Here is a 14,600-nt window from a genome sequence, read left to right on the forward strand (position 1 = left end):
CATAGGGAGTTATTATAAAATTCTCTCCAAAGCATTATCACTACGCTTACGAAAAGTACTATCCTCGGTTGTTGGTGAAGAACAGAGTGCGTATATTCAGGGCCGACATATCCTGGACGGTATACTGGTGGCAAATGAGTCTATAAACGATCTAATCGGTAGCGGTAAAAAAAGCTTCATTTTTAAGGCGGATTTCCAAAAAGCGTTTGACAGTCTGAATTGGGAGTATCTTTTTGAAACATTAGTACTCATGGGTTTTGGTAGTAGGTGGATTAAATGGATGAAGGCGTGTCTCTCATCAGCGTATGTCTCGGTCTTAGTAAATGGGGCACCTACAAAGGAATTTAAATTGGAGAAAGGAGTAAGGCAAGGCGATCCCCTATCTCCGTACCTATTTATCATAGCAGCCGAAGGATTGAATGTCATGATTAAAAGTGCCATCGAGTCACAATCGTTTAAGGGCGTGGAAATCGGGAAAGATAAAACACTACTTTCTCATTTACAATACGCCGACGACACAGTTTTCTTTGGCGAATGGGGTAAAAGAAACTTGCGGAATTTGGTTAAATTACTTAAATGTTTCGAGCAAACTTCCGGCCTTAAGGTGAATCTAAAAAAAAGTTGTGTTCTAGGTATCGGGGTACCTGAAAGTGAAGTTAATGAAACGGCGAATTGGCTTGGTTGCAAAATGGAAAAATTCCCTTTTAGTTATTTGGGGCTCCCTATTGGTGGCAATATGAAAAGATTAATTGAATGGGAACCGGTGGTAAATAAGTTCAATAAAAGATTGGCCAATTGGAAAGCACGTGCGTTGTCATTTGGTGGGCGTTTGACACTCGTTAAATCAGTCTTGAGCAGTCTTCCATTGTACTTCTTCTCTCTCTTTCGTGCTCCCTCTTGCATCATCAAAAAACTCGAAGGTATGAGAAGTCGTTTTTTTTGGGGAGGGTCGAGTGAGTCAAAAAAAATATCTTGGGTCAAATGGGAGTCAATTTTATTACCTTATAGTGAGGGGGGTCTAAATGTGGGGTCTCTAAATTCAAAAAATATTGCACTTCTTGGGAAATGGTGGTGGAAATTCCATGTAAGCGGGGACATTTTTTGGGTGCGTATTATCAAAAGCATATTCGGGCGGGATGGTGGGTTGGGTCTAAACTCAAATTGCAAACCGAAAGGTCGTAATTCAACCTGGAAATCGATTCTGGAGGTGGGCAGGAAAATTGATGCTTTAGGCATTGATTTCTCTTCTTCCTTCAGAAAAGTCATTGGGGACGGTTCTCACACTTTATTTTGGGAAGATACGTGGTGCGGTAACGGTTTACTCAAGAACAGGTACTCAAGATTATTCAGAATCGAAGGCAACAAATCGGCACTGGTTAGCGAAAGGATACAAAATGCAGGCGGGAGTAATTCATGCTACTCTTGGAATTGGTCGAGAAATTTAACAGGCAGATTATCATTAGAGGTGAAGAAAATGGAAGACGAGATTGCAAAGGTTACATTCAAAAATGGAGGGCCTGATTCATGGTGTTGGTCATTATCCTCAAATGGTAAATGGTCAACTAAGGTCTTATGTTCGTTAATTACACATAATGCACATAATCAGGGTCCAACTTTTCATGAAACTCTTATCAATTCATTAGTTCCATCGAAAGTCGGGTTGTTTGTTTGGCGAGCTAGTAAATGTAGGATTCCTTGTCGGGTAGAGCTTGATAAACGAGGACTAGATTTAGACTCGGTTAGGTGCCCGATTTGTGATGATGGCTTAGAAACAACAGAACACTCACTTGTTACATGTAAAAGTGCACGTGATGTATGGGATAAAGTCTATAAATGGTGGCAAATTGGGTTTCCGATAAATCTCAACCTGTCCGAAATGTTCAAGGGTAATGGGTACGCTTTCAAGTCTAATTTAGGAAAGTCTCTTTGGCAAGCGGTCGAGTGGGTGGTCGGATATATCTTGTGGAAACATCGTAACGACGTGGTATTTAAAAGAAGCAAAAAGTGTAGTGCGGTTTTATTGAGTGAAATTCAACTAACGAGTCACTTGTGGATCTCAAATAGAGTCAAAGGCTTCGAGATAAATTGGACTAATTGGCTAACAAATCCATTGGAATTTGATTCACTTTGTGCGGTCAGAACGGGCATCGGCTAATGTTATGCTTCATATTTTGTAGGCTTTAAATTGTGATGCAATGTATATTAGTTCTGCAGTGTATAGTTCTGCAGTGTAGTTTTAGGCTCTGGTTGTAAATTAACATGCCTACCTCTGGCATTCTCTGTACATATTTTATTTTTATTTTTAATATTAGCTGCCTTTCCAAAAAAAATAATATGGCACATTTATGTAGTTTGATATGCCCTGTATAGTAAAGTTACCAATGATGTACTGTTAACAAATACATATCACACAACGGTGTAGGTTCTATGGTTGCAACTTTTTTACAAACCATTTGATGTAATAAAGTCAATACTTCAAGTACATTGTCAACTCGAAGTACATAATGGGATAATGTAAGTAGTTTAAAGTTTAAACTCTATAAAATGTTGGAAAAACTTGATAAAAACATGTGTTTTTATCAAACTTTGGACACAAATAATTATATGTTCGAGTGACATATAATAGTAACTATTTAGTGAGTTTTTTAGTCATTGACGAGGACTTTAAAATGATTTAAAGAGTGTCCAAAACGGATTAAATGTGAATGAAATATCGAATCTCAAAGTTGCTAGTTTGGTGCAAAATCTAGAAGTTTTAGTATTTTGTCCCACATCGGTTGTGGGAACAAACCTAGGGCTATAGTCTCCTCTATAAATAAAGGCCTTAGGCTTCAAAGAAAAATACACCAAAAACTAGAGAGCACAAACACAGTTAGTTTTTCCTTCTCAGTTGCAACAAGGTCTCCCCGTTCCGGTTACCTTTCAGGCAAGTGTTCAAGTCCGGCAGTACGCTGCTACGAGCCGGTGTACCCTGGGAACAGACGTCGAATCTGTTTAAGGGAATTGTGTCAAACACAAGCCCGGTTCAACCCTTCAAATCTATTAGACCGTCAAATCGGTTAGATCGTTCTATCTTTTTCCGTTCTTATTTGATTATTTATTGTACATATTGTCTATCTGATTATTACGTTTGTGATAATATGTATAATTGTTTCAGTTTGGTATATATTTTACCTACAAACTTAAACAAATTAATGTTCCACATAACTGATATTTTAAAGTATTTGTATGATCTGCCGAGCTTCCGTATATTCTGAACTCCATCGTTACTGTTACTGACCTCTTTATGTCGTTATTGATTTATGAGCATGTCACGTGTACTGTAAATATTTTTTCATATTATAAACAAGGTCCACTTTTATGAACTATACTATTCGGTTAATAAAATTGGTGGTATGTAAGAGCGGTGGGACTGGAGCTCGTCTCCTACCCCGTCCCTCACCTCGTTCCCAGTCGCCCCACTCCCCATCCTCGTTGCGAGGTTCAGTCGGGGTCAAGTCAGTCGACCGGGCGACGCAAGTTGGGTTCGGTATATTAAAAAAAAAAAACATATAACGGCTATATATTGTACCGTTGGGTTTTTTTATTTTTTTTCTTCTTTTTTAATGCTATATATACACAACACATATACAAACACAAACACAAACACATATCATTTTACATCTATTTTACTCAACATATACTCCCACGATCAAATCCAAATTCTATCATCTAAATAAAAATATTTCTTTAAAAATGAGTAGTTCCGACGAAGAAAGTTTGGTTAACGCAATGAAAAGTATATTTGCTTATCGAAATAACGTGGTAATACGTAGAGAGGTCGAGGAACAAAATGAGGCTCAAAGCTCGAGACGAAAACGTCGCTACATTCGTCGTGATCGTGTAGAAACGCACAATCGTTTGATGAAAGATTATTATGTTCAAGATCCGAAGTATCCCCCTGAATATTTCAAACGGCGTTATCGAATGTCACAAAGTCTTCTTGAAAAAATAATTGAAGGTATACTTTCTTACTCTACTCGTCCTAATGCACCAAAGTGGTTTACTTATTTTCAACAACGTCCCGATGCACGTGGTGTTTTCGGAGTATCTACTATTTTAAAAGTCACTTCTGCCATTCGTCAACTAGCATACGGTGATTCACCGGATCTATTTGACGAACATTTACAAATTTCAGAGAGAACATCACGTGAGTCTTTGCAAAATTTTACAAGATGTATTATAGACTTGTATGGTAATGTATACATGAGAGAACCGACCGAGGACGATATACGTCGGTTGTATCATAAACATGAAGAACTTCACGGCTTTCCTAGAATGCTTGGAAGCATTGATTATATGCATTGGGCTTGGGGTAAATGTCCAAATGCATGGAAAGGGCATTTCACCCGAGGCGATCACGGTTACCCGACAATCATGTTGGAAGCCGTTGCATCGTATGACAATTGGATTTGGCATGCATATTTTGGAATGGCCGGTTCGAACAATGACTTGAATGTCCTTAATGCATCTCCATTGTTTGATAGTTTACTAACTGACACGGCTCCTCAAGTTCCATACGAAATTGGGGACATTGATTTTGATCGAGGCTACTATCTTGCCGATGGGATTTACCCTTCGTGGGCTTCTTTCGTTAAGGGATTCTCAAGTGTTGTTGACGCAAAAAGGAAATACTTTACAAAGAAACAATCTGCAGCTCGTAAAGACGTTGAGAGGACATTTGAAATTTTGCAAGGTCGTTGGGGTATTTTAAGACAACCAGCTAGGGCATATAGTGTAAACGCAATCAAAAGAATCATGTATGATTGCATCATATTGCACAACATGATAATTGAAGACAATGGTTTTAACATCGCTGAAAATAAATCTTACTACTTGCCTGTCAACAACCTGCAAGGATCAACTTGGTACGAAAGGTGTGATGTATATGCCGAGAAGACAAAAGAGCTGCGTAACAAAGACGAGCATGAGTATCTTCGACATACTCTAGTTTCGCATCTATGGCATAATCGCGATGACGAAATAGTTAACGAATTGTAACTTTTTAATCGCGATAACGTAATGTTTTTTTTTTTTTTTTTTTAATTTTTAGGAATCGTATGGTTTTTTATTATTAGGAAATGTAATGTTTAATTTTTATTTTAATGGAAGTTATTTCTATTTATGTTAATTTTTATAATTATATTCATTTATGTCATAATTAAAATCATAAAAAAATAAAATAAAAATATAAACTAACATGCCCAACTGACAGAGGTCACCACTCTCCACTTTTTCTGACTTAGCAAGTCAGACCTGACATGCCAAGTGACATCAGTCACCACTCCCAGTGCTCTAATATGAGTATATCTAATTAATTAGATAGATACCCTGTTGTAAACGCATATGCTCGATTATATTGTAAAACACATACTACGTATTTTTTATGGTAAAGCCGATTGGTTAATAAAATTACTTCATATTTATTTTGTTTGTCCTATAACCTAAATAAATTCGGAGCAGAATACATGTGAGCATGTCGGCATAATTTTGTTATCTAATAGGTGTATTTGCTTTATATAAAGTCTATTGATATTGATTATCAAATATCAATTATCATGGTAATGACTTTTTCATATGTATACACTATGTGGGCATCGTAATTACAGAGTATTTGATAAATCCCTACAAGTTTTCATGGTGTAGTTATGTGCGGTGTATGTATGTATGTATATTTAGTTGTTCTTGGTGAATACATATATTGACCTCGAATTTATTTAAACTTGATGTCATAATTGTTCCATTATAATATAGCTTATAATTGTAGATTTGATCAGTTTAGTCATTCATGAATTGTGTTGCAAACCGACACTATATGTTGTTCGCAAATTAAATCAAGATATACATAACTTGAGCATGCTTTAATATGACTTATATGTAAGTCGTGGTCTTAAAACACACTTAAAGATCATTTTCTACTAGTCATGAATTTTATGTCATAGTTAGATTATGTATGTTTATGAAAATCATATATTTTGATATATAAGTATATAATTTGATCCGCTTGCTATTATGAATGATTATTCGGTTTATAAAAATTGGTGTTACATCATATTTATCCGATTTTTGATTATACGAATATTGGTTGTAATTCGTTATTGCCGAATTGGATATAGTTTGGTGAAACAACAGAGTATTACTCTGTTATGATAATTCCGCTTTGATCAAGTGGTGGAGCTTTGTGATATTATTTTTATTTGTGGTTGTGTAGATCACATGATTATATATGATAAATAATCTGCTTCTACAAATTTTAGTGTCTACAATTATAACGACCCTCATTTTTTCATTCTATATTTTCTTCCTTATTAATTGCCCAAACAAAGAATTTAAAACGAAATGAATAACTCTGATCAATAACTGTCAAGTCTTAAAAACTATAAAGCATACTAATTAACTTAGTACAATAATTGACAAGTTAATAAAAGATGAAAATAATAAGCTAATTAACTTTCGTGAACAAAAAGTAATAACTCAAAACTTAAGGTGTTTAAACAATTAAACTTGAGAACATAAAGAACCATTTTAACCAAACCAAAAGTACAAGGACTAAAACGAAAACGTTACATCCCTTCCTCCTAACCCTAGCCGATTTTGGGCAAGGCAAAAAGACTATTTTGCCCCCCCCCCCCCCCCCCCCCCCCCCAAAACTCGGCCAAAACCACCACCCATAACCTAACCTTAATTTCTAACTTTTCCTCCAAGTATTCTAACCTAAACCTAATTCTAGAATGACCTAATCTCAACTATAAAAGAAGGTGCTAGGTTATCATTTTTCTCATCCCATTCTCTCATTCATAATCACCTCACAAAAACAATCAAACCCTCTCCTCCCTCTCTTGTCTCACGGCCACAATACCACCACCACAACACCACCATCGATCAACACCACACACCACCATTCGGTTTTTTTAACAAAACCGAATACCACCATCACCACTTCAAATTTTGGTTATTTGCTTCTACTTTTCGGGTAATCTTCAAGTGATCTTCAACGTGTTCTTGAAGATCTTCGACGTGTTCTTGTTATTCGGGTTGATTTGATCTTACATCTTCAAGTCTTCTTTTCTTTTCTTGTTAATCTTCATCTTATATTATCAAGGTATGATCCAACATCTTAACTTTTAATTGTTCATTCAATTCATTCGCTTAATTCAAATTTGTGTTCTTGATCTTAATCATTCATGTTCATGTTGTAAAAAAAAAAATCTAACATATATATACATATACATCACGGCTCATATACATATTAATATATATATATATATATATATATATATATATATATATATATATATATATATATATATATATATATATATATATATATAACCTATACATGTTCACGGCTAGAAAAAAAAAAAAGAGGTTTTGATCTTCAAAACCCTAAAATCTAATCATGTTTATGTTAACCTACATGTTTAAAAAAAAAATATAAACATATACATATACATACATATACGACATATACATATACATATACATATACATATACATATACATATACATATACATATACATATACACACACACACACACACACACATATATATATATATATATATATATATATATATATATATATATATATATATATATATATATATATATATATATATATATATATATATATATATATAGTTTAGATCTTAAAAACCCTAAAGATCTATCAAAGATTTGTTAATGGTTAAACAGGGAAACAAATATATATACATAACATATATACATACACAATTTGTATATATATATGTACAATTTTTTTTTAATATATATATACATACATACGGATATATATAAAAAAAATATAAACAATATATATATATACATACACTACACTTATATAAACCCTAAACACTATTTAATACTACTTAAACCCTAAACATTAATTATATAACCCTAAATTATATAATAATCATTACCTAATCATTTCTTAATTATTAATCATTAATTACTTAAACCCTAATCATATAATAACAACTACTAAACCTAATCATTTAATCATTAAATCTAATCATTACTTTACTAAACCCTAAACCTAATACTACTTAAATACTATTTAAAACATTTAATACTACTAAACCCTAATACTACTTATACTACATACTACAACCTAACACTTATACACTTATACTACTACTAACACTTATAATGTACTACTTATATTATAATACTTATATTATAAGATTATAACATACACGATAATGTGAAATTACTCGAACGTCAACGCTACTTATGGCCTAGGGTGATCCTTGGTACCATTATGGGACGCTTGTGGATCTCGAATGCCAAGACTTAGATTCTGGTCAAGAGATCTTGGGCCAACCGGTAACAATAGATCATTCAAGTGACTCGGCGGTGGCATAGATGTTTGGGTATGGTGCACAATATCAAACCCGACTATAGTGATCATACACTCACTAAGTGAACAACACTTAGTCACTTGCACACTTAATAAGTGGTGGACTTATTAAGGACAACTCACTAGTGTTCAACACTAACTTACTAAACATAGAAACTTACTAAAAATGAAAAACTTACTAAGAATGAGAACTTAGTAAAACGAACTACACTTAAACACTTGAATACTTAAACTTAAACTTGGGCAAACATTTAACTACTCTTAAATGTCATTAGGTTGACTTTCTGCTCACATTCATCCAACTCTTCTTATCCGAGGAATAACAAACTCTTCTCCTACTTACTAAGGTGAACTTCATAGTTCCACTTACTATTGCGCAATTTATTTAAACTTATTGGGGGTGAGACACATGCTTCTTTTAATATTTACAACTTAGACACAAGTACCAACTATTAAAACTGTGCTATACCTGGCTATGTCCTGCAAGTCCCCACTGTGATATTTTTAATTGCTTTTACATAACGCATTCTTAATTATTGGGGGTAGGCCTATCGGGAGTAACGTCCCCGATACATTTGACCAAGTCATTGTATTACTTAATAATGATTCAAACCGACAAGGACAGTACAACTTGTCACGGGGCAAACTTTAAAACTGTTTAGTCTAAATATCACAAACTTGGCACTTAGTTTTAGATCTCTGCGAGATCTACTATTATATATAAAAATATTGTGGTCTAAACAACAGCCAACTATTTTGTTAAACCTATGAACTTCACTCAACCTTTTTGGTTGACACTTTAGCATGTTTTGTCTCAGGTTACGATTGATCAGCTTACTCTTATCTATGTGATGCTACTTGGACTCTAGGACTTGAAGAAAGAGTCACATTTATTATTTATGCATTTATTTACATTCTTGTAATTTCAATTCTTGTAAGGACATTCTATTTTCCGCTGCGTACTCAATAAAGTTTGTTTTATCATATAGTGTCGTTCTCATTATATAATATGTTGGTATTTTTGATATTAATGTCACATTCACCCAGGCCCTAATTGGGAGTGTGATACATTGGTATCAGAGCATAACCAGGCTGCTATAGAGAACCAGGATTGCATCTTTATGTGTGCCTTACTTGCTAGCTAGGGTGCCTTAGCAATCTAGGAAACTATAACTTTTTCTGCATTAGACTTAAAGCACTTAGGATTGCCTTATAATCTTAACAACTTTGCTTTAATAATTTTGGCTTAAAATTCTAATCAAAGTCTCTTTCCTAATGCTAGGATGTCAAGCGTTAATCAACCAAACAAAACAACTCTCTTCAAACCATCTGAAGTAACGGCTCACTTCAAACCTGCCGCTGAAGAAGATACTGGATACTCTTCAACTGCAAGACCAGTCCGAAGCCCTCTTTATGGTCCTGACTCACCACCATTGAACTACAGCCCAAACACCCTCCAAGATTCATCTAAGTCTCCTGAATACCACCCGACTCCAAGATCGGAAAGTAAAGGGAAATGCCCTGCTGATTTTAAAGAAGATGGCTCGTCTAAGAAAAGAGCCCGATCTCCTTCCTACGATAACTATAACGCTATGTGTGAAATCACGAATCTGCGAAAGACTACCGAGAAGAACTTTGATGGCTTGCTTCGCCATGTTGCAAGGGTCGAGGTTCGAATGGATGAAAAAGACCTAGCGATCAAGAAACTATTGGAGGAAAATGCTGAGTTAAAGAAAGAGATAAAATTGGTGAAATATGAAAGTGAAAGAAGTGCTCGATGGGGGAAGCAATCTCTCGCTTATCTGAGAGAAGATGTCGACTATAGATTGAAGATGGAGGAAAACCGTGTCAAACACCAACTTGCTCTAAGAGACTACGAATGCAATGTAGTCAACAGTAGTGTTACTAATCTCTATGATAATCTCGAGTTCCTTTACGAGAAACAAAAGGCGAAAAATGAGAAAGTAGAGAAGTTTATGATGGAGACTGAGAAGAAGAAGTGAACCCGACATTTGTTTTGTTTTGTTTTTTCATTCTTTTATTTCCTAATTATGTAAAGGCTTTGCCTAAAACTATTTCTATATCCAACTCATGTAATAAAAAGGCTTATATAAATGCCCCGTTTCTAATAATATAAAGTGTTTCATTTATATCATGTTGATATCAATACTTTATCTTTATCATACTTGTAATTGCTCAAACTTATAACTTGTCAACTTATCAAACTTATGTTCACTTTTATGTAGTGAAGCATCATGGCTCGCACACCTACCGTTAACAACATTGTGTTGACTAATGAGCAATTTCAACAATTATATGCTGCCGCCCAAGGCAATGTCCAACCTAACCACGTTAACAATCAACCAAAACCTTGTTCTTACAAGGACTTTATGAACTGCAATCCTCCCACTTTCAAGGGAAGTGATGAGGCCGTTGAACTAGTCCAATGGTTCAAAAAACTAGAGTCCATCTTTCGTGTCTGCAACTGCGGGGACAATGACCGAGTTAAATATGCCACTAGTTCATTAGCTGGCAATGCTATGACTTGGTGGACCGCTCATGCTAAGTCTATGGGAATCAATAATGCTAATGCAACCCCATGGGATGAACTTAAAGGCATGATGGTTAATAATTTTTGTCCTAGAAGTCAAGTCCAAAAGCTTGAAGCCGAGTTCTGGGAACTCAAAGTTAACGAAACCGACATTGAAAGCTACACTAATCGTTTTCTTGAGCTTTCTACCTTGCGTCCCGAGATGTTTCCTACTGAGCCGAGAAGGATCGAAAGGTACATTGAAGGTCTCCCTGAAGATGTTCAGGGAAATGTTATCGCTGCTGAGAAAGTTACCCTTGATGCCGTGATTCTCATGGCTCAAAATCTGATGATGGCCAAAAGAAGAAGAGCTTTTGCTAGTAAGCAAGTTGATACCAAGAGTAGTGATGGTAAAAGGAAATTTGAGCTGTCTCAAGGTTCAAACCAGAATATTGCTAAGAAGCCTGCTGATAGCACTAGGACCGGTTATATAGGGACTAAGCCCTATTGTGCTCGTTGTGAAAGGCATCACCCAGGGCGGTGCACTGCTACTTGTTCTTTATGTAAGAAGGTGGGACATGTAGCTAAGACTTGTAAGACTCCTCCGAAAGATAAAGCTGTTGTTCCTGTTAAAGCTCCTCCTACTTGTTACACCTGCGAAGAGAAGGGGCATATTAGTCCTCACTGCCCGAAGAAGAAAGATACCCCTGCTACTGGAGCCAATACCACCAATGCGAAGAGCCGTGCGTTTGTCATAACGGCTGAGGAAGCCCGTGAGGAAGATGAAGTCATTACGGGTACATTTCTTGTCAATAATTGCTACGCAAACATTTTATTCGATACGGGTGCCGATAAGAGTTACGTGTCTAGTGAATTTTGTACCTTATTCACTGAGAGGCCACAACCCCTAGAAACTAAACGACTAGTAGAGGTGGAAAACGGAAAAGTTATGAAATTTGATCACATCTATAATAACTGTAATCTAAAACTAGCCGACCAAGAATTTAAGATTGACCTTTTTCCGGTCGATTTAGCAAGTTTCGATGTCGTAGTCGGAATGGACTGGTTACGTCCATTACATGCTGTAATCTTGTGTTTCGATAAGACCGTTAACATTCCGTTGGGAAATGGAGAGACTCTCTTCATTCAAGGCGACAAGAGTGGTTCCAAGCTCAACATCATTTCTTGCATCAAAACCCGTAAATACCTTATGAAAGGTTATCCCGCTATATTAGCTCATGTTAAGATAGTCGAACTGAAGGAAAAGCATATTGATGACGTGCCGGTGGTTAGAGATTATCCCGAGGTATTTCCTGAAGATCTTCTTGGTCTTTCACCTCCTCGACAAGTCGAATTTCAGATTGATTTATCTCCTGGTGCTGCTCCTGTTGCTAAAGCACCATACCATTTAGCACCTTCCGAAATGAAGGAACTTTCCAACCAACTCCAGGAACTATTGGATAAAGGTTTCATTCGTCTAAGCTCGTCCCCATGGGGAGCTCCTATTCTATTCGTTAAAAAGAAAGATGGTAAGTTGAGGATGTGTATTGATTACCGCAAACTCAACAAGCTTATTATCAAGAACCGTTATCCATTACCGCGTATTGATGATCTATTTGACCAACTTCAAGGGTCGAGTGTTTATTCAAAAATTGATCTGAGGTCCGGTTATCACCAACTTAGGGTCAAGGAATCCGATATTCCTAAGATTGCTTTTCGTACTCGTTATGGGCACTATAAATTTTGTGTCATGCCTTTTGGCTTAACTAATGCTCCTGCCGTGTTCATGGATCTTATGAATCGTGTCTGAAAACCATATCTCTACAAATTTGTCATTGTATTCATTGACGACATCTTAATCTACTCCAAGAGTGAGAAAGAACATGAGCAGCATTTGCGCATGATTCTTGAACTCTTACGAAAGGAAAAACTCTACGCTAAGTTTTCAAAGTGCGAGTTTTGGCTCAAGACCGTACAATTTCTCGGACATGTTGTTGATAGTAACGGAATACATGTCAATCCAGCTAAGATTACCGCTATTCAAAACTGGGAGATACCAAGGACTGCGAAGCATATTCGTCAATTTTTGGGACTTGCCGGTTATTACCGGAGATTCATAAAAGATTTTTCCATCCTTGCTAAACCCCTTACAAAGTCAACTCATAAAGGGAAGAAGTTTGAGTGGTCCGAAGAACATGAATCTGCTTTCAAGATTCTGAAGGATAAATTGACCACAACCCCGATTCTATTTTACCTGAAGGCTCTGACGATTTTGTTGTTTACTGCGATGCCTCAAAGCAAGGCTTTGGTTGTGTTTTAATGCAACGTGAAAAGGTTATTGCCTATGCATCTAGACAGTTGAAGAAACATGAGAAGAACTATACCACATATGACCTGGAATTAGGAGCCGTGGTATTTGCACTAAAGATGTGGAGACATTACCTCTATGGGGTTAGAATCACGGTGTATACCGATCATAAAAGTCTTCAACATATCTTTGACCAGAAGCAATTAAACATGAGACAAAGACGATGGCTCGAGTTATTGAATGATTATGACTGTGAGCTGAAATACCATCCTGGCAAGGCTAATGTAGTTGCCGATGCCCTTAGTTGAAAAGACAATGTTAGACGTGTTCGTGCTTTAAACCTGAAAATCAAATCGAATCTTATATCACGAATCTGTGAAGCTCAACTGGAAGCTATTAAACCAACACTAATCGAAGATGAAGGACCTATCGGTTTCGAGAACCAACTCCAAGTGAAAGCTAATGGTACACGGTACTTTGGTAACAGAATTTGGGTTCCTCGCTTCGGTAATCTCCGTGATCTAGTTTTGGATGAAGCACATAAGACTAGATATTCTATTCACCTGGGTTTCAGTAAGATGTACCACGATGTGAAGGAATTCTACTGGTGGCCTAACATGAAAGCCGACATTGCTACTTATGTTAGTAAGTGTCTCACTTGTTTGAAAGTCAAGGCTGAACTTCAAAAGCGTTCTGGTCTGTTGACACAACCCGATATCCCGCAGTGGAAGTGGGAATGTATCACTATGGATTTCGTTACTAAGTTGCCTAAGACTTCAAACGGTAACGATACTATTTGGGTCATAGTTGATCGTCTTACTAAATCTGCACATTTCTTACCGATCAAGGAAACCAACAAGATGGAGAAATTATCACAACTCTATATTAAAGAAATTGTCTCACGTCATGGAGTTCCTATCTCAATTATTTCTGATCGCGACAGTCGATTCGTCTCTAGATTCTGGAAAACTTTGAAATCTGCTCTTGGACCTCAACTCGACATGAGTACAGCCTATCATCTGCAAACTGATGGTCAAAGTGAATGAACTATTCAAACCATGGAAGATATGCTACGTGCTTGTGCAATCGATTTCGGCAAAGGTTGGGATAGACACTTGCCTTTAGCTGAATTTTTCTACAATAACAGTTATCACTCTAGCATTAAAGCTGCACCTTTTGAAGCTTTATACGGTCGGAAATGTAGATCCCCTTTGTGTTGGAATGAACTCGAGGACAGACATTTAACTAGTCCTGAAATTATTCATGAAACTACCGAAAAGATCGTCCAGATTAAGCAACGATTAGAAACTGCCCGTAGCCGACAAAAGAGCTATGCTGATAAGCATCGGAAGGATATAGAATTC

The 14,600-nt window shown here is 36.3% G+C and overlaps 1 protein-coding gene across 1 annotated transcript; it reads left to right on the forward strand.

Moving 5' to 3' along the window:
* The first annotated feature begins 3,735 nt into the window (after nucleotides 1-3,735).
* Nucleotides 3,736-5,040, forward strand: LOC139854037 (uncharacterized). The gene has a single exon (XM_071843365.1). It carries the CDS (start codon nucleotides 3,736-3,738, stop codon nucleotides 5,038-5,040), a length of 1,305 nt encoding a protein of 434 aa, XP_071699466.1.
* Nucleotides 5,041-14,600: the final 9,560 nt, after the last annotated feature.

Source organism: Rutidosis leptorrhynchoides, chromosome 1 (assembly GCF_046630445.1).
Source record: "Rutidosis leptorrhynchoides isolate AG116_Rl617_1_P2 chromosome 1, CSIRO_AGI_Rlap_v1, whole genome shotgun sequence".
In the NCBI taxonomy this organism is placed as follows: domain Eukaryota; kingdom Viridiplantae; phylum Streptophyta; class Magnoliopsida; order Asterales; family Asteraceae; genus Rutidosis; species Rutidosis leptorrhynchoides.

Excerpts from the sequence above, each read along its gene's own strand:
- LOC139854037 (XM_071843365.1), top strand. The coding sequence starts at position 3,736 with ATGAGTAGTTCCGACGAAGAAAGTTTGGTTAACGCAATGAAAAGTATA.